At 33.9% G+C, this 19,932-nt stretch overlaps 1 protein-coding gene across 1 annotated transcript in view; it reads left to right on the forward strand.

Moving 5' to 3' along the window:
* Positions 1 to 1,914: 1,914 nt before the first annotated feature.
* LOC132748672 (abnormal spindle-like microcephaly-associated protein homolog) overlaps positions 1,915 to 19,932 on the forward strand; it is a 35,684-nt gene continuing 17,666 nt past the window's right edge. Inside the window, exons 1-9 of the mRNA XM_060738284.1 lie at positions 1,915 to 2,070; positions 4,192 to 4,389; positions 5,979 to 6,088; positions 6,710 to 6,785; positions 10,904 to 11,226; positions 14,395 to 14,625; positions 15,070 to 15,312; positions 17,458 to 17,703; positions 19,461 to 19,622. Of these exons, the coding sequence (XP_060594267.1) occupies positions 2,019 to 2,070; positions 4,192 to 4,389; positions 5,979 to 6,088; positions 6,710 to 6,785; positions 10,904 to 11,226; positions 14,395 to 14,625; positions 15,070 to 15,312; positions 17,458 to 17,703; positions 19,461 to 19,622 (1,641 nt within the window). The 5' untranslated portion in view covers positions 1,915 to 2,018. The remainder of the gene's footprint in view (positions 2,071 to 4,191; positions 4,390 to 5,978; positions 6,089 to 6,709; positions 6,786 to 10,903; positions 11,227 to 14,394; positions 14,626 to 15,069; positions 15,313 to 17,457; positions 17,704 to 19,460; positions 19,623 to 19,932) is intronic.

Genomic DNA, 19,932 nt, shown 5'->3' on the forward strand with positions numbered 1-19,932 from the left:
TCGCCACGATGACTTTAAACATGACTTCTTGCTCGCGCGGCTGCTGAATGTTTGAATAAAGAAAATAAGAATCCCTAAAGAAAGCCCAACACGAAAATTGAAAATGTTGCAGGCTCGGTTTGATTGAGCCTGTTCATGGACGGTACTGTCAAGTGCAAACTACCGTCCACGCCCCTAGCATCTTTATGTGCATCTGCTTGCCGTGCTTACTTATAAAAATCAGTGAGATACAAAATGTATATAATAATATCCGCTCACTTAAAGTGTTTGTTTGTTGTTGTTGTTTTTTTGGCCAAAAGAAATGTATTAGATGCCTTATTTACGATATTTGAGTGAATATCGCAAATGGGAAACATCGTGATGTATATAAGCGATTTAAAGATTGTGGCTTGTTAAAATATGACTGCAGTTGACTTTCACGGAACGCAGCTCTGACAGCCTCCACACGGGAAAAAACACTCAGCAGGGCACCAAACAATACTTTGTTTCATTGGCCACAATTATATATTAACCTGTCCAACAATGAATTGAAAAGAGAACAAATTTATAAGAAAAGTACCAGAAGATTTTCCTCTTAGAAATATATGGCAGCGGTTTAATGTTCAATTACGTTAAACATCAGACAACTGGCAAGAAAAGCAGTCATTTCTCTGAATGACCTGATAGTATAACGTTTATATACATTATCAACATTTACAAAAAACTTCACGTAAATCAAACGACAACAAACATTGTTCCATGAAACTTCTGACGTTTTATGTGAAGATTTTACTAATCCTTTATTTTTACATGTGAAAGGACAACAAATTTGTCGGCTTTTTGTTAAGTATATTGTTAAGTGTCTAGGAAGGTTTTTTTAAAATGTAGACTGTTTTTCTAAAACTTGCAATGCAGAAAAACTTTATATATACTTAAAGGGAAGCAAGCTTATATAAGGGTTCTAGCTAACAAACACTAATAAAGTGTCTTGTCACAGAGCCATGTTTAATCTAGATCTGTACACGTAATATTATAAGTCTCTGGTCCTGTAAAATGTGCAGCTCTAGAATCATATATGGATTGAACACTTCTTTCTTAAAAACAATACTTTTACGTCCCAGTGGATCGAATGCGTAATAACTCTGCTGTATTCGCCGGGGTGTATGGGAAAGTCAGAGTTTCTAAATGACAAGTAATGGCTTCTGTCAATTTGCCAAAGTTCATTTCAAAGGGCATTCTGCCTTATAAGTAACACCAAACAATTATATTTACAAAAAGTATATTAGCAGTGCTTTTGGTAGAAGTGCTTATACGAAGTTATGCATTCTTCTTTTCCGCTAGCCGCAGCTTTCATCAACAGGTAGATGGGAGAGCATACATAGCTTAAATTTATTCTGAACAAAAAACAAAACAAAACAAAAACATGTTTTTTAAATGATAGTGTTCAAATGTAGGTGATACTTTTTGTCAAAAAATGAGGCTGACAGAAGAAAGTGTACTGTATAATATGTTTTGCTTATTTTCTTCAAACTGAAAAGGTAAGCGCATATTAGGCCTAATAAATAGACGCGATGTGAAATAAAATTGGTATTTGAAAATAGCTTTGAAAATGCTGATATGTTGGTATTATTTACATATCTCAACACTTGCGGATCTCCATTTCCTTATAATTAGTATTTAATACATTTTTTTCCGCCACTATTCACTGTGTTTATAAATTGTTGCGTTGAAACTGAATTTTTGATTGAATTTACCATCACTTAATTAACAGAATAAGCGTAACGAAACAGAAAGCGACTTTAATTTATTTCCTATCGTCAATGTTAATTTTGACCAGTGTGTTTAAGATAAATAATACGAGTCCTGTCACATTTATAAATTTTGAAGGATTCGCGGGAAATAGCGACAGCTGTGACGCAATCAATGAATGGAGTATTAACATGACGTCATAAAAAACGAACTTCAATTCTTATAGCGTCATCACCGATTCTAAAATATGGCGGACTTCATATTTTTTGCTATGTAAAAATGTGGAAAAGATGAGTTCTTTGCCATGGATCACCATAATTTTTGTACATATAATACAAATAGGTATGAATTAATGATTGTTTTATAATTATTTGACCATTATAATCTACTATTGTTATCTTTCTTCGGAATTTTGTCCACCTGTGTTTTCCAACTGTTGCAGAACGGCAGAATTCGTTCTTAATTAGATACATTTGTACATGTATGTATAATTATGATTATGATAGACAGAACCTAGAGCTCTACTTTAAAACTGACTGTAAGTTAAGATGGATACAGTGGTAAAAGTAATGCTCAAAGGCAACGATGCCTCCAGGGTCCTCAAGAATTTCGAAACAGGGTGTTCTGAGGATTTTGATTGTACTGGAATTACTGGTGAAAGGTTTGAAAATAACCCATTTTGCAGACTCCCTTTTCCCTGCTGTTGAGTGACTCTTTGGCAACAAGAAAGTGTTTATCTTCAGGTGACAGCTAAACAAGAAGTGTTCCTCCCAAATAATAAGACTTTTTAAAGAGACACTAAGATAATTTAGTTTTGTACTGACCCCCCATGCCCCCACTCCCTCCTCCAAGCCCCCACTTGGTTTTTACATGTAATTGTTATTTTCAAAACTACATGAAAATTCAGAAAAACTCTTAGAAAAAGAATAAATCAGTAACAATTATTAACAAAAACACAATGCAAAGGTAATAAAATTATATTGTTTAGAAATACTGACCTGAGAATCAGATTTTTTGAATTTCTGGAGGTTTTTAGTTAATTTCCATAATGAATTATAATTTACCCCTAGGATTTTGATGATAGTATAGATCTGATAATAAATTAATAAATATTGCTTAGTGGTGGCCTAGTGGTAAGTACATAACAACAGAATTGTGACCATGTAGTTGCAAGTTTGAATCTTGGAGTGGACACACCTTCTTTTTGTATTTTTCATAAACGAATTTTGTATTATTTCTTTTAACTTAATATTTAATTTAATACACAAGTTGGTAAATTGTGTGTTTCATTTCCAGTATTTTTTCTATTTCATAATTTTTATAAATAAATATTTCTTTCATTCCGATCATTGATTTCAATATGTACAATTCACATACATAACACAAAATGGTCAAATTTTGCAAATTATTATACAATTCATACAAGAAAACATAAAAAATTTCATTTGATTTGAACCTACAATCTTAACTAACTGAAAGTCTAACACCTTGTCACCGAGGCTAGTAAGGCAAGTGATATGCTTTTAATTTTAAGTTATACATATTATGATATACTGTTGTACCATACATTAAAATACATACGGTTTTCTTCAGATTCCGATATTTAACCTAAAAAAGGTCATTGAATATTTAAATGTCTTGGGTCATTATTGCTAAACAATACTCTTTGTATAACTGCAAAATGAATTTCATTCATCCTGCCCTCTGAATTTTTTATCTTTTGATTGAATGATTTTAGGCTGAGTTATGGCCCTTGTAAAAGGTGTTTTGGCCTGTGAATGATTTCTTGGTATTAATTCTTACTTTCTTCACATTACAGAAAACACTCAAACACCAATAAAGTCAATTTACATTAATTTTCCAAACACCACTTAATAGAACTGCTACATTGTAACTTGAAAATTCTCAAAAATTGTTAGGATTTCTCTCAATCAATCAAGGCATGTGAATTTTTATGAAAAGACAGTAAGACAAACTTTACTTGTAGTCAGTCGGTTGACTTGTATACAGTACAAAACATAAGCTTTAAGCTAAAAAAATGTATCCGACATGAACAAAAGATAAAATAAAAATAAACAAACAACTGTGAAGACAATAATATATACAAATAATTCCTTTTGTCGTTGTAATGAAATCAAAGCATTTAAAATGAAAAATTAAAAACAAACAAAAACAAGAACGTGTTTGATAAACACAAATGCCCCAGCCCAGATTCTTCTCAGTACAATTTTTCAAAAAATGTGTACCAAATCACTCAGTTATGAGTATTTTTAAAAGGTCATTGTTAAATTTTTCCTTTTTTTTTGTTTTGGTATTTTTTTCTGTTTTTAAAGGCATTTACTTTTCAGTTAAAATATAAATCAAGGTTGATATACATGCATCTGAAATATGGTAACAAATACATATACTTGTTGATAGTGATATATATACATGTACTTATCCAAAATTTTGTGTTTTTTCCAGGTCCTACTGGTATTGAAGCAAGTAAACCTGATGTCTTAGAGCGGAAGCATATTACTCTCAGCACATGCGCAAAGGCATGTCTAGATGAAACAAAGCTAAAGTGCAAATATTTCAAGTTTATAAAGACAAGTGGTACTTGTTATCTGTCAGCAAAGGACCATCCAAATTTTAGTATACACCCAAATAACACCACTGCAGGTATTTACTTATATAAATTATTAAATATTAATTTAGGAAATAATATTGGTCTTAGCGGTGTTTATCGGCTATTTATTACCGCTTTGGAGTTTTGATGCATAGGAATGGACCACGAAAGCCGTAGGCCTGAGTGGTTAATTTTGCATCAAAATGACAAAACCAGTGTTAAATAGTGAATAAAAACCGCTCAGACTGATATTATTTCGATTCTAAGTTACAAGATAAAATATAAAGGAAGATCACTTATTTTATTTTTATTCAAGTGGACATTACTTCCAGTGCTGAATTTTGTTTAATGCTGTTTGTTTTTCACACCCTACTGTTGCTGAGATATAGAATTTAAGAAATTATAAACAGGAAAAAAAAAGTTATTTTATCAAGTTTTCAACAATAAAATGTTATGTCTCAGACTGGATTGTATTGTGTTTACATCATTGTTTGATTAATCATTCTCGTATGCTTGAAATGACATCATTCTAGCGCTTTTAAGAATGAGTTGTATACTTAATTAGGGTGACATCATTAGGCTGCTTACAGATTGGCACCATTTTGTCAAAATATTTATTAACTGATAATGATCAAATTTGTGGCATTAGTGTATGTGAGATATTATTTCAGTTTTGTATGAAAAAGAAAACATTATAAGATCTGAAAATATCAATAAAATGCTTTTTTATTCAATATTGTTGCTTTAAAAGGCTTTGTAAACTATATAATCGAGGGAGAAAACATAACAGCCGAATATATAAAAAGTCCCTAACCATTGTTTATTGGCAGTTTAAAACCATAACCATTGTTTATTGGCAGTTTAAAACCATTTTTTTTCTTCTTTGTTTATAGTGACAAAATCACGAGGAATGTTAGAATTTTACATAAAACGCAATTTAAGAAATGTTAGGGTTTTTTGAAAATATCTACGTTACTGTGTACCCGTTAAAATCTAATATGTAGAGTGACCCATATATTAGAATCTTTAATGAAATTTCTCTGAAATTAGTAACTTTATCCTTATACATGTAACATTTACTGATAACAAATAATTGCCATTCTACATGGTTTATTGGTATTAAAACTTTCATTATTCTACCACTGGCAGATGACTGTTCATAAGGCGATCATTATGGAACCTACAATGTGACATGTAAGTGCTACTTCATGAAAAGCGGCATATGGTCCCCAATTGAAAGTAGGGGTATGCCCTAAACAAGAAAACGGTGGGCAAAACTAAATAAAACATAATTTTGAAGGGGATCACAGTTTAAATTGAATATTTAAGAAGAATTGGTTCAAATGTTTTAACAAGGTGATGTGCAGAACACATGCCACCCTTGCTGTGTTTTTTCCCATTCTTTTGTGAATGGGTCTGAGCCCTTTGAACAGTGATAAAAAGCTTAGTAATGGCCTTATTTGTTAATATGGTTCAGTTTTGGCACCTTATTAAACAAAGCAACAAAGTTTATAAATAAAACATCCCATCCTCGACCCACATTGTGTTTTGGCCTTGTAAAAAAGCAATTCAGGCTGGTGGATTTAGCCAAACCGGTAGAAGGATTTCTGGCCCTAACAAAAGTTTTTTATATATATTTTAGCTCCTCCACCTGCTGTGGCATCAACACCAAAAAAGAATGGCAAGATTGTCAAGGTTAAAAAGTTAATTAAGAACTATAAGAATGTCAAGAAAAAAACAGCCAAGTTAAAGGTTTGTCTTTATGCTTAGAATAATACTTTTTTTCTATTTACATCGATTTGATTTATAGAGCCTGGAGTTCTTACCTGTCAGTGGTTTTTCTCATTTAATTAGAAATATTGCCTTGATTTTGGGAAAATGATGGCTTACATTGCTTATTTTAGAAGTAAAAAATTGGTGTAAGTTCAGATTTTTTGGGAAAACTACATGCCTGTCAAATTTCAGTTGTTATATATATTTTTATATATTTTATATGTTGTTATGTACTTTTTTCCAGTTTTCTTGGCTAACTTGAACTTTAAACTTTGTTTTCAAATGTTGGTGACAAAAATAACAGAAAAAAACAAACTTTCTGTTAGTTTGCAGTATTTGTAATCTCCTTATCAATTGCATCAATTAATTGTTATTTTATAACAAGAGAGCATCATCTAGATGCTTTGATTAATGATACTGATTTTAAACAGACTCTTAAATCAAAACTTAATTACAGATGGCATACTATACATTCACTGCCAGTACATAAGATTTGATAATTTTCTGTCTGATAAACATGAACAGTAGTCTGTTAAATAAAACATGTTCATCATTGATGAATTGTAAAAGTCTTGTAAAGTGACTTTATTTTATTTGCAGGCCATTTCAGACTATTTAAACAGATTGAAACAGGCTGTGAGAAACAATCAAGCACAAAAGTCCAAGACAACTGAGAGTAAGTTAATTATTGTATTTAATATTACCAAACATGGACTGGAAGTAATTATTTTTGTGCCCCCACGTTAGTGGCGGGCATTTAGATTTACCTTTGTCCGTCCGTCCTTCCGTCCGTCCTTCCGTCCGTCCGTCCGTCCGTTCACTTTTGTGTCGCACGTAACTCAAAAAGTATTTGACCTAGAGTCATGAAACTTTACAGGAATGTTGATCAGCATGTGTTGTTGTGCACCTGGGTATTTTCGTCTGGATATTTTTAGTATTTTCAGAGTTATTGCCCTTGACTTAGTAAAATTTTGCAATTTTCAACTTGTGTCGCATGTAACTCAAAAAGTATTTGACCTAGAGTCATGAAACTTTACAGGAATGTTGATCAGCATGTGTTGTTGTGCACCTGGGTATTTTCGTCTGGATATTTTTAGTATTTTCAGAGTTATTGCCCTTGACTTAGTAAAATTTTGCAATTTTCAACTTGTGTCGCATGTAACTCAAAAAGTATTTGACCTAGAGTCATGAAACTTTACAGGAATGTTGATCAGCATGTGTTGTTGTGCACCTGGGTATTTTTGTCTGGATATTTTTAGTATTTTCAGAGTTATTGCCCTTGACTTAGTAAAATTTTGCAATTTTCAACTTGTGTCGCATGTAACTCAAAAAGTATTTGACCTAGAGTCATGAAACTTTACAGGAATGTTGATCAGCATGTGCAGTTGTGCACCAGGTATTTTCGTCTGGATTTATTTAGTATTTTTAGAGTTATTGCCCTTCACTTACAAAATTTTTGCAATTTTCAACTTGTGTCGCAAGTTACTCAAAAAGGATTTGACATAGTCATTAAACCTTATGGGCAGGTTGCTCAGCATATTTAGATTTGCACCTGGGGTTTCGCTTGTGGATTTATCCAGTATTTGTAGAGTTATTTCCCTTGACTTAGTAAAAAGATTGACAGAACAGTGGCGCGGTGGGGGCACCCGTGTCCTATGGACACATTTCTAGTTTTGTTCTTGATAATTCTGCGATTCAAAATAGTAAAGTTCTGTTCTAAAAAAAATATAATTTTTCCATACAATTCAATTTTCCTTTTAGTTTTTTCTTCCCCTTATGCCTTATTAGCTCACCTGTCACAAAGTGACAGGGTGAGCTTTTGTGATCGCTTTTCGTCTGGCGTCCGTCCGTCCGGCGTCCGTAAACTTTTACTGTAAATGACATCTCCTCATAAACCACTAAGCCAATTTCATCCAAACTTCACAGGAATGTTCCTTTGGTGGTCACCTTTGAAAATTGTTCAAAGAATTTAATTCCATGCAGAACTCTGGTTGCCATGGCAACCAAAAGAAAAAACTTTAAATATCTTCTTCTAAAAAACCCAAAGAGCTAGAGCTTAGATATTTGGCATGAAACATCTTCTAGTGAGTGTCTACCAAGTTTGTTCAAATAAAAGCCCTGGGGTCAAAATTGGCCCCGCCCCAGGGGGTCATTGATTTTCCCTATATGCATATAGTAAAAACTTTAAAAAATCTTCTTTTAAAGAACCCAAAGAGCTAGAGCTAAGATATTTAGCATGAAACATGTTCTAATGGGTGTCTACCAAGTTTGTTCAAATAAAAGCCCTGGGGTCAAAATTGGCCCCGCCCCAGGGGGTCATTGATTTTCCCTATATGCATATAGTAAAAACTTAAAAAATCTTCTTTTAAAGAACCCAAAGAGCTAGAGCTAAGATATTTAGCATGAAACATGTTCTAATGGATTTCTACCAAGTTTGTTCAAATGAGAGCCCTGGGGTCAAAATTGGCCCCGCCCCGGGGGTCATTCATTTCCTTATATGTGTATAGTAAAAACTTAAAAAATCTTCTTTGAAAAAACTCAAATAGCTAGAGTTTAGATATTAAGCACGTAGCACCTTCTAGTGAGTGTCTACAAAGTTTGTTCAAATAAAAGCCCTGGGGTCAAAATTGGCCGGCCCCGGGGGACATTGATTTTCCTTATATGTGTATAGCAAAAACTTAAAAATCTTCTTTGAAAAAACCCGAATAGCTAGAGTTTAGATATTAAGCATGAGACGATTTATAGTAAGTGTCTACAAAGATTGTTCAAATAAAAGCCCTGGGGTCAAAACTGGTCCTGCCCCAGGTGTGTCATTGTTTTTAACTATATGTGTAAAGAAAAAACTTGAAAAAATCTTCTTTTAAAAAACCCAAGGAGCTAGACCTTAGATGTTTAGCATGAAACATATTCTAATGGGTGTCTACCAAGTTTGTTCAAATAAAAGCCCTGGGGTTTAAACTTGCCCCGTTCTGGGGGCCTATATACAGGTGAGCGACTTCAGGGCCATCATGGCCCTCTTGTATTGTTATTTTTCCCTAATTCAGGGCAAGTGCCTTTGGGAAAAAAGTCCTATTTGATGTTTGACAACTGCTGTAACAGAAATTTTCCAACCACTAATTTCTTTTTATTGTCTTCGTCATCTGATCCTGAAGGTCAGAGGGCATCCCAAAAAGCACTTTACAATATCATTTCATGTAAAATTATAAATTGTATACAATGACAAGAAATAATAATCTTAAATAAGATACATGTATGTAAGAAAATAATAGATGTTAACAAACTTTCCAACCACCTTTTACCAGAGTACATGTTTTATCTTGAATATCTTCTGCTGTTACTTCCAGTAGTCTACCAGGAATAAAGCAGTATGAAAACTGTTGTTCTGTCTAATAGCCAGAGTACATGTTTTATCTTGAATATCTTCTGCTGTTACTTCCAGTAGTCTACCAGGAATAAAGCAGTATGAAAACTGTTGTTCTGTCAAATAGCCAGAGTACATGTTTTATCTTGAATATCTTCTGCTGTTACTTCCAGTAGTCTACCAGGAATAAAGCAGTATGAAAACTGTTGTTCTGTCAAATAGCCAGAGTACATGTTTTATCTTGAATATCTTCTGCTGTTACTTCCAGTAGTCTACCAGGAATAAAGCAGTATGAAAACTGTTGTTCTGTCAAATAGCCAGAGTACATGTTTTATCTTGAATATCTTCTGCTGTTACTTCCAGTAGTCTACCAAGAATAAAGCAGTATGAAAACTGTTGTTCTGTCTAATAGCCAGAGTACATGTTTTATCTTGAATATCTTCTGCTGTTACTTCCAGTAGTCTACCAGGAATAAAGCAGTATGAAATCTGTTGTTCTGTCAAATAGCCAGAGTACATGTTTTATCTTGAATATCTTCTGCTGTTACTTCCAGTAGTCTACCAGGAATAAAGCAGTATGAAAACTGTTGTTCTGTCAAATAGCCAGAGTACATGTTTTATCTTGAATATCTTCTGCTGTTACTTCCAGTAGTCTACCAAGAATAAAGCAGTATGAAAACTGTTGTTCTGTCAAATAGCCAGAGTACATGTTTTATCTTGAATATCTTCTGCTGTTACTTCCAGTAGTCTACCAAGAATAAAGCAGTATGAAAACTGTTGTTCTGTCTAATAGCCAGAGTACATGTTTTATCTTGAATATCTTCTGCTGTTACTTCCAGTAGTCTACCAGGAATAAAGCAGTATGAAAACTGTTGTTCTGTCAAATAGCCAGAGTACATGTTTTATCTTGAATATCTTCTGCTGTTACTTCCAGTAGTCTACCAGGAATAAAGCAGTATGAAAACTGTTGTTCTGTCAAATAGCCAGAGTACATGTTTTATCTTGAATATCTTCTGCTGTTACTTCCAGTAGTCTACCAGGAATAAAGCAGTATGAAAACTGTTGTTCTGTCAAATAGCCAGAGTACATGTTTTATCTTGAATATCTTCTGCTGTTACTTCCAGTTGTCTACCAGGAATAAAGCAGTATGAAAACTGTTGTTCTGTCTTATAGCAATCACAATAGCTTTACTGTCTTAGCTTACTGATGAAGGAACTGTCACAATCTACCAGAATTGTTATTGCAAACTTCATGTACATTTTATTAGTACTTCATTCTTGAAACTTAAAAGAAGGCGTATGGTAAAAGTAATGTTAGGAAGACAATGATATCTTAGTACAGAGTATTGTTGGACTTCTATTTATCTGATTATCTTTTTTCATGTCAAGTCAATTTTTTTATAACATTTCTATGTTATTTTGTATTTTCATTTAGGACTGTCATTAACGTCCTCAAATCAAGGTTATGTCCTCGGTGCTCATAACAAAATACTGAAAATTTTGACACAAGATATTGCAAGGATAAACCGTGGCTTTGCCCTGTTGAAGCAGTACCAAATAATTTTACGAAGAAAGATACATGCAAGTTTGAGGGGAAAACAGTATGTCAAGAAGCGATTAAAGGGCTTAAGTCAGAATACTCATCGGCTCACAAGGATCAGCGGAAAACATGTTAGGCAGATGAAAAAGCTATGGAGAAGTAATGATAGGTTATGGAAAAGAGTTTGGCATATTAGACAACAGATGAGGACGCATGCAGTAAGTTTTACAATAGACATTGTAAGGTTAATGATGATGTAGTGCCGTTACTATGGTAGATAAAGTGTCATTATGATAGACATTTGGAAAAAAATGTAAATAATAATATATACAAGTATGTGTTACATGCCATTGATAAAGAAAGATATAGAATAATAATATTTATCATATTTTGTGGTTAAAAATGTAAATAATAATATATACAAGTATATGTTACATGCCATTGATAAAGAAAGATATAGAATAATAATATTTATCATATTTTGTGGTTCAGATCGGAATATATGTGTTGTCGCTCATGGACAGGTACGCCTGAGGGATGGATATTCGGATATGAACCGCAGACACATATCCGATTTCTAGCTTATTCTACCATAACCTATCATACTTAAATCAGTTATTTTTTTCACTGTATTTTACAGCCGAATAAAGGCTGTTTCCCGTAGCCCAAAATAGGTATATTTTCCCTTAAAAATGTAAATATTTTCCCCTAAAATGCCTTGTGATCTTCCTTACCAGAACCATGACTTAACAGCAGCTGACTTATATTAGCTAGAAGACAGAAATCTGTTCCTGTATATAGCCTCTGCTATGTACCATGCATGTTAAATTGAATTGATATTAATTTTTTTACATACAATGTGTTAATTGCATTTTTAGTTGTTGGAATTTGATTTCAGGTTTCTCCCCTTTTCTGATTTATCGCGCTATGCTTTCCCCTGTTGTTTTGAAAATTGGAGAAAAAAATTACTGTTAAATTCTTTACCTCATTAAAAGGAAATTAATAATAAAACCAACAGAAACACCAGTCTGATATGCAAGAATACATAGTACATTCATGACTGAACAACAATGGGAAAAGATCTGTGTCAAATATGGTTTGGCAGTTCCTGTAGGCATTATTAAAATTAATTTTATAGATCCATTTTGTATGTTTGAGGACTTTAAACAGATTTTGCTCAATTTTTGTTGTTCTTTTTTAGCTCACCTGAGCTTGCTCAGGGTAAGCTTTTAGGATTGTTGAATGTCCGTCGTCAGTCATCCATCCACACTTGTTTGTTAACACTCTAGCAGTCACATTTTTGCCTCAATCATCATCAAACTTTGTCAGGATGCTTGGTTGAGGACAAACATGGGTCATCTCAGGTGAAAAACTAGGTCACCAGAGCTTAAAATAGAAAAACCTTGTTAACACTCTAGTGGTCACATTTTTGCCTCAATCATCATCAGACTTGGTCAGGATGCTTGTCTAGGTGATAGCTCAAATAAGTTTGAACATGGGTCATCTCGGATGAAAAACTAGGTCACCAGAGCTAAAAATAGAAATACCTTGTTAACACTTTAGCTGTCACATTTTTGACTCCATCATCATCAAACTTGGTCAGGATGCTTGTCTAGGTGATAGCTCAAATGAGTTCGAACATGAGTCATCTTGGATGAAAACTTAGGTCACAGGAGCTAAACATAGAAAAACCTTGTTAACATTCTAGCAATCACTTTTTTGACTCAATTGTCATCAAACTTTGTCAGGATGCTTGTCTAGGTAATTGCTCGGATTACTTTGAACATGGGTCATCTCGGATGAAAAACTAGGTCACAGGAGCTAAAAATAGAAAAATCTTTTTAAAACTTTAGTGGCTACTGTTTTGATCCAAATATCCTGTAAATTGGTCTGAAAGTTTGTTTTATTGATTTCTAGGTCAAGTTTGAATATGGGTCACCTAGGGTCAAAAACTAGGTCACACTGTCCAAATATGGAAAAACCTTGTTAACATTCTAGTGGTCACATTTTTGACTCAATTATCATCAAACTTGGTCAGGATGCTTGTCTAGGTCATTGCTCGGATGACTTTGAACATGGGTCATCTTGGATGAAAAACTAGGTCACCTGAGCTAAAAATAGAAAAATCTTATTAACACTATAGTTGCTACTGTTTTGATCCAAATATCCTGTAAATTGGTTTGAAAGTTTGTTTTTATGATTTCTAGGTCAAGTTCGAACATGAGTCATCTCGGATGAAAAACTAGGTCACACAGCCCAAATATAGAAAAACCTTGTTAACACTCTAGTGGTCACATTTTTGACTCAATTATCATCAAACTTGGTCAGGATGCTTGTCTAGGTAGTTGCTCGGATGAGTTCGAAAATGGGTCATCTCGGATGAAAAACTAGGTCACTGGAGCTAAAAATAGAAAAATCTTGTTAACAGTCTAGTGGCTACTGTTTTGAGTATCCTGTAAATTGGTCTGAAAGTTTGTTTTGATGATTTCTAGGTCAAGTTCGAATATGGGTCACCTGGGTAAAAAACTAGGTCACACTGCTCAAATATGGATAATCCTTGTTAACACTCGAGTGGTCCCATTTTTGACTCACCTGTCATGAAACTTGGTCAGAATGTTTGTCTAATTGTAATTGTTAGAATGAGTTCAAGGGTCAGGTGAGCGATCTAGGGCCATCATGGCCCTCTTGTTTTATAAAGGTTTAAAATGTGTTTTGTTAAGAGGTTAATACACGGCAGGAGAGGGCCGGAAGCTGATAATCGGCCCGCAAAATGAATAATGGACCCGAGGGCTTTAGCCCGAGGGCCATTATGCATTCAGGGCCGATAATCACCTTCCGGCCCTACGCTGACGTGTATTAATGTCTTTAATACACTTGGTAGATCTTATAGTAGCAATTTTTTAAAGAAACAAACAAACAAAAACATAATCAAAACAAATAGACTTTGAAGTTCTTTCGTTGAAATTCTTGTCTACTCTTCTACTGTTCTGTACAGAGATGTTTTCTGCTTGTGTGTTCAAAGCAGTAGAACCAAGAAGCAAGTTTTATTTTCATTTTTTCGGAATGAATTTGTCGTATTATTTCTTCAAATTTCAATAGTAACAAAAATGTGTTTGTACTAAATACGCTTAAGGTCTCATAATAAAAATAAAGCGATACGTGCTGACAACCTACTTTCACTTTTACAGTTAAGTGTTTGATGACGTTAATTGTGACGTCATTGTTTCACTTTGTGCACGTGCACATGTTCTGCGGGCTGATAACTAGTTCTCGGCCCCGGGCCGCAAACTCATAATAGGTCACGTGACACTCATAATCAGTTGAAATCATAGGCAATTCTGTTACTATATATAGTAACAAGTGTATTAATGTATTTTATCCTGTAGGATATGGTTCCTGAGGCAACAAGAAAGTATCTGATAGCACTTGCACTGTCTGCTAGGAAATCAAACATTCTCGGCTACAAGATAAATAGAATCGTGAGATTTCTCAGTGCATTGAGGAAGAGTCAGCATGTGGATGAGGGGACAAAAAATAGCGTAGACAGAAATGTAGCAAATCTTAGAGGATCACTTCAAATGATGAAAAAGCTTATGAAAAATATGGCAGCACCAATGGTGGGTTCAATGATAGATTTATTGCTTTTACATTCTGAAAATTTGGTTCTTTCACTTAATTTTAATGTTTGCCGAAAGTTATTTTTTTCATTTTTCATCTGCCTCATACAGGGCTGCAAATTTTCTGGAGATTCCTTGAATTCATGAAATTAACAATCTCAAAGACCATGCAAGTTTTCCCTCTACATAGGCCCTGCCACAGTTTTCTTAAAAATGAAAAAGAGCATTTATTGCCTTAGGCTTGATCAGTGTCTGTAATTCTAAGGAATATTTGTTTTACATGTATCTTTTAATTTAGCTTTACTCTGAATGAACTAACTCAGCTAGAGGTTTTAAAAAAATGATGTTACAAATGTGAATTAAAGGACTAGATTAAAAATGAAAAATCTCATAGAAAGAAAGTCTTTTTCATTTCTCAGTAGGTTTTATTTTTCTGATTGGCAGATTGCAGGTAAACCCAAATCTGATGTAGCAGTTAAAGTGCTGTTAACAGAACTGGCTGGAATAAAACAGTTTGATAAAAATATAGTAAAGAGTGTGAGACGGTCTAACTCAGATGTTTTTAGACTTATACGAAGACTTATCGATGTTCAGAGAAAGTCGTCTCATTTTCACAGACAGCTACAAAAGCAAAGACAACTTATAGAGGAAATGTTAAAGGCAATGAAACACATGGCTAAAGCACAGGTAAATAACTCTTTATTACACATATTTATCACATTCCCATGCCTGTTTTGGGACTCCGAAAATATAGCCGAATATTTATTTTGAAGTGATGTCATTTAAGTTATACAAATATAGCGTAAAGATGCGCTAAATGTTAGCATTACACTATAGGTGCGTCAATAACAAAAAAGGAATATTTTCACTGTAAAACAGTATTTATGTGGTTATGTGATAAATATTATTATTTTCGTGTAACTTCATTAATTGAACTCGTTGAATGAAATAATATTATTCTCGCCATATGCTTGCATAATATAATTATATACAATTTGTTCATTAAATAATTATTAAATTTACACTCATTCAATATCCTCTATATACAGGGCTGCCGATTTTCCTCGGATCTGCGGAAATCCGCGGATTTCGTGAGCTCCTGGGTCATTTTTGAGATCGTTGTAAATTCGACAAAGACAATAAATTCATTCGTCATATTTTATACAGTATTCAAAAACTGGCACTCTTCGGCTTTTATCGTTACGCTAGCCGCCTATGGTAAGTCTGTAAGCGCTTTTCTCAGTGGTCAAATCGAGTCTTTTCCGGCATTCTATTTTAGAATAACCAATCAAATTACAGTTTACATTGTCACTCTTGTCTGTTGTCAAAATGCGTCAAAATGTCGGATATTTATTTTGAGGCCTGATGAAAACCTGAAGTCCAACTAAAGTGTCTCTGAATGGCTTTAAAGGCAATTAAGGAAGTCAAATTTAAAGTCCAGGAAATTGATTTTAGGGCATAACAAATCATCAGAATCCAGGAGCTTCCGGGGGCTTTGCCCCCTGTGCCCCAACCAGGGCTCTGCCCTGGACCCGCAAAGGCGGCTTGCGCAGCCCCCTTGACCCCCAGCGTCTTTTCCACTGAATTTGCAATTTGCTGTTGGCAGCCCTGTATATATCAGATGCTTTTATTTAGTAAAACATAAAAATAATGGTATTATATCACAATTTGACAAAAAAATGGACTGTTTTATTCCTTACTAACTTTCCCCTTTTTCCGCTCCGCGACACAATTTTCTCCTCTCCATTGCCCCTGTCACCATTTCCCTTAAAATGAAGAAAAAAACAACAATGGGCAGTACTTAATTTTCCATAAAAATGTTCTGATAAACATGTCCATTTAATATACAAATGTATTTAGTTATTTACCATATTAAGACTTAAGATGCAAGCTGGGGCTCTGGTTATAAAGAAATATTCTAATCTCAAACTCTGATCTCAGGTGTTTGATTGGTCAGAAACAGGCACAGAATGTGAATGGACCAATGAAAATCCTGATATTTGAGCTTGATCTCAGGAAAAGGTTTTATAGCCTTGGAGCCTGGTCTTGATCTGTACTGGTTGAACTGATTTGTTATTAAAAGCTCTCAGTGGGTTAAGATGCGATGTTATTTGAGCGATGGATGGATTTAAATAAATCTAAATATGATAAAATTTGAGATAAACTTAAGTTAAAATATGATAAGGTTACCTTTGTTCTCTTGTGTTTGTGTTGTATTTTTTTACTATTTCCAAACATAATGTATATATAGAGGATATTTGTTTAGTTCAGTGTAAGATCGGAATTTATTACATGCTTTTCGATGGTTTATAGAAATATATCAGTGAATTAAAACTGATAATTTCACTGTTTTGAATTTAAGCCCCTTACGTTGTTTCAGTGAAATACCAGCGTACACAGAACTGGAAACCAACTTAATAACGTGACGTCGTAAATGACTTTACGTTGTATAATTATTTGGCGCGCTATTCATTTATTATTAGGTAAAAATGTCCTTTTAACGTTTGATTGCATGATTACACCAAACTAAACAAATTTTCTTTTTATTATATGCAAAGAAACATTTTAAAAAGACATTTAACCTAATACTGAATGAAAAGCGCGCAAAATAATAATACAACGTGACGTCATTTACGACGCTGGTATTTCACTGAAACAACGTAAGGGGCTTAAATTCAAAACAGTGAAATTATCAAAGTGGTAATTTCACTGTTTCAAACAGTGAAACTACCAGTTTTATTTCACTGATATATTTCTATAAACCACCGAAAAGCATGTAATAAATTTCTATAAACCACAGAGAAGCATGTAATAAATATCATTACTTTTCAGTCAAGAGTGAAAGTTACAAGGCCTGTGGTTATACCACCAGCTCTGATAAAATTACTGATCGAGATGAAATCTTTTCAATCAGCTTTAGCTAGAAAAGTATACCACAACCATTTACTGCTGAGGAATTATAAGAGACATGTTGTAAATCATGCAAATATTGCAGACACAGTAAACAAAAAACTTGCAACAATGGATCAGAAGACGTCAATGAAACTCCAGCAACAAATGATGCAGTTAAAGAACCTGGTAAATCTTTATTGTTTAACCTTTTTATTATTTATTTATTCCCACCTTATAAGAATCTTACACCGGCTGCCGGTACAGACCGGAATATCTAGCTCGAGGGTAACTGTTTACGGCGGTAACGAGGCTCTGCCGAGTTTCCGCTTAACAGTTACCCGAGAGCTAGATATTCCCGTCTGTACCAACAGCCGGTGTTTGATTCTTTTTCTTGCATATTACATGTCAATTATTTTCGGAACAGAAATTATGAAAACTGATATTCTCATTACGCACTTTTTTCTTATAGTAGCGTATGAACTTACAACTTCATTCATAACGGAAAAATGACGTCATCCTAAGAACGCGATTCATTCATAAAAGGCGCGCGTCAATGACGTCATTTAAAGCACGCGACTTGTCTTACATGGGGGGTGTAAGACAGAGTTTTCTAGCACCGGTGTAAACGGTAGATAATCCTGTCTATGATGCAAGAAAAATCACTGTGCACTGAGCTAGAAAATTACTCTATATTGCTTTCAGGTGTATATAGAAGTGTGAGTTTAAGTAAGTCCCTCTCTGTCAAGTCTTCTGCTTTATTACCTCATATAGAATTGGTTAATTAACAGTTTGTCATTCAGTCAGTGAGTGCAGAAAATAAGTGTATTTTTGGTAAACAAATCAAAATGGCTTCAAACATTGATGTAGATAATAAATCTTTAAAAAGTTCTAAAAAAAACCCCAAACAACTTAAACCTATGGCTGAGCTCTGGGGTGCCTGGGGTTGAATTATTACATATCATTAAAGGCACACTACGCCTCAGAAATCCGTATTTTTTAAATTCTTTAGAAAACATATGTTTAATAATGTTTTAGTAATGGATTAAGAGCATGTTGAATGTTTAACAGCAGAGGAAAGTAGCACTAAAAATGCATTAATGTGTCATAAAGGTAGCAAATTGTGAACAATGTAGTACTTTGACTTCCATACAAAATATTAATTCACTATGATTATATCATTTGCCCAAGAAGGCAAAAGGAACAAAGATGGTTTAAATCTTTACCTCATATATAAGCGAAACAAGGCCTCAAATAGTGAAAATATGTCCTATTTGGGCCCCAAACACATGTTTTCGTATGAGAAATGTTGCTTAAAAAAGTGAGCACTTTTTCGGCACCGTCCCCCCCATCCAAAAGATACATTAGGGGATTGCCAGAAGGGGGATGTGCCCCCTTCTGTTTGGGGGGTTTGAAGGGGAGTGGTAGTCCCCCTCATTGCCAAGAAAATTTTGCACTTGTGAGAGGCTCAAAATGACCCCAGGTCATTGGTAACGTGTAACCAACGCTGAAAAACCTTTGACTCTATCTCAATCCCTTGAGAAGTTGCAGCACTTTGAAATAAATTTTGATGGAAAAAATCAAGGCAAAATAGTGCTTTTTGGCAATTTTGAGATGTTCCCTCATTACCATGGTAACAGGAAATTTAAGACTGAGCATGTCGTTACAAAGGCAATGGTCCAGTCAACATTTGTGCCAAGTTTGATTAGTATTGAAGCATTTTTCATAGTTTCATAGCAGTTTGAACTTGTAACAGGAGGCTTTTCAATGAAAACGGCCATTTCTCACAATATGCTCATGAGGGAAAGGGTTAAATTAAATGGCAAATGAGTAATTTTTTCATTAAGTACCAAAAAATAAAAGTTTTTGAGAAATAAAGATGATAGCATTTCTGAGGCATAATTGGTCTTAAAACTTTTCTGTTATATTGTAAATGCATATTTTAGATGAGAAAGGCGTCAGAGAAAATTGCATTAAGTGTAAAAGAGAAAGCACAAGTATTGTATGTAATGAAACAAAAAAATATGGAATCCAAATTAAGAAGGATGAAGAGAGGATCAGGAAAGATGTATCGCTTGACCAGAAACATGTTCAAAAGATTAAAGAAGGTAAATTCAAATATCATTTCTTTACTAAAATTAAGTTACTGTAAACATGAATTACATATACTTTTGTTTGTGTAGGATTGGCAAAACCATTGATCCTCTAACATCATCTTTACTTGAGTCTGCTTCAATAAAGTCAGTAAAAAATTGTTGTATTTTTACTTGTTAGGCAGAAAAAAAGAAAGCAAATTAGTTTATTTTTTATGTATATGCTATTTTTAACACATTCAAGTGGCAAATTATCCAAATTTACACAATGCATATCTATAGCATATTCACATAGAATATACAAATTTTCTCTCAAAGTAAGAAC

This window comes from Ruditapes philippinarum, unplaced genomic scaffold (genome assembly GCF_026571515.1).
Source record: "Ruditapes philippinarum isolate M1 unplaced genomic scaffold, ASM2657151v2 ctg101_1_1_1_1, whole genome shotgun sequence".
Taxonomy (NCBI): Eukaryota; Metazoa; Mollusca; class Bivalvia; order Venerida; family Veneridae; genus Ruditapes; species Ruditapes philippinarum.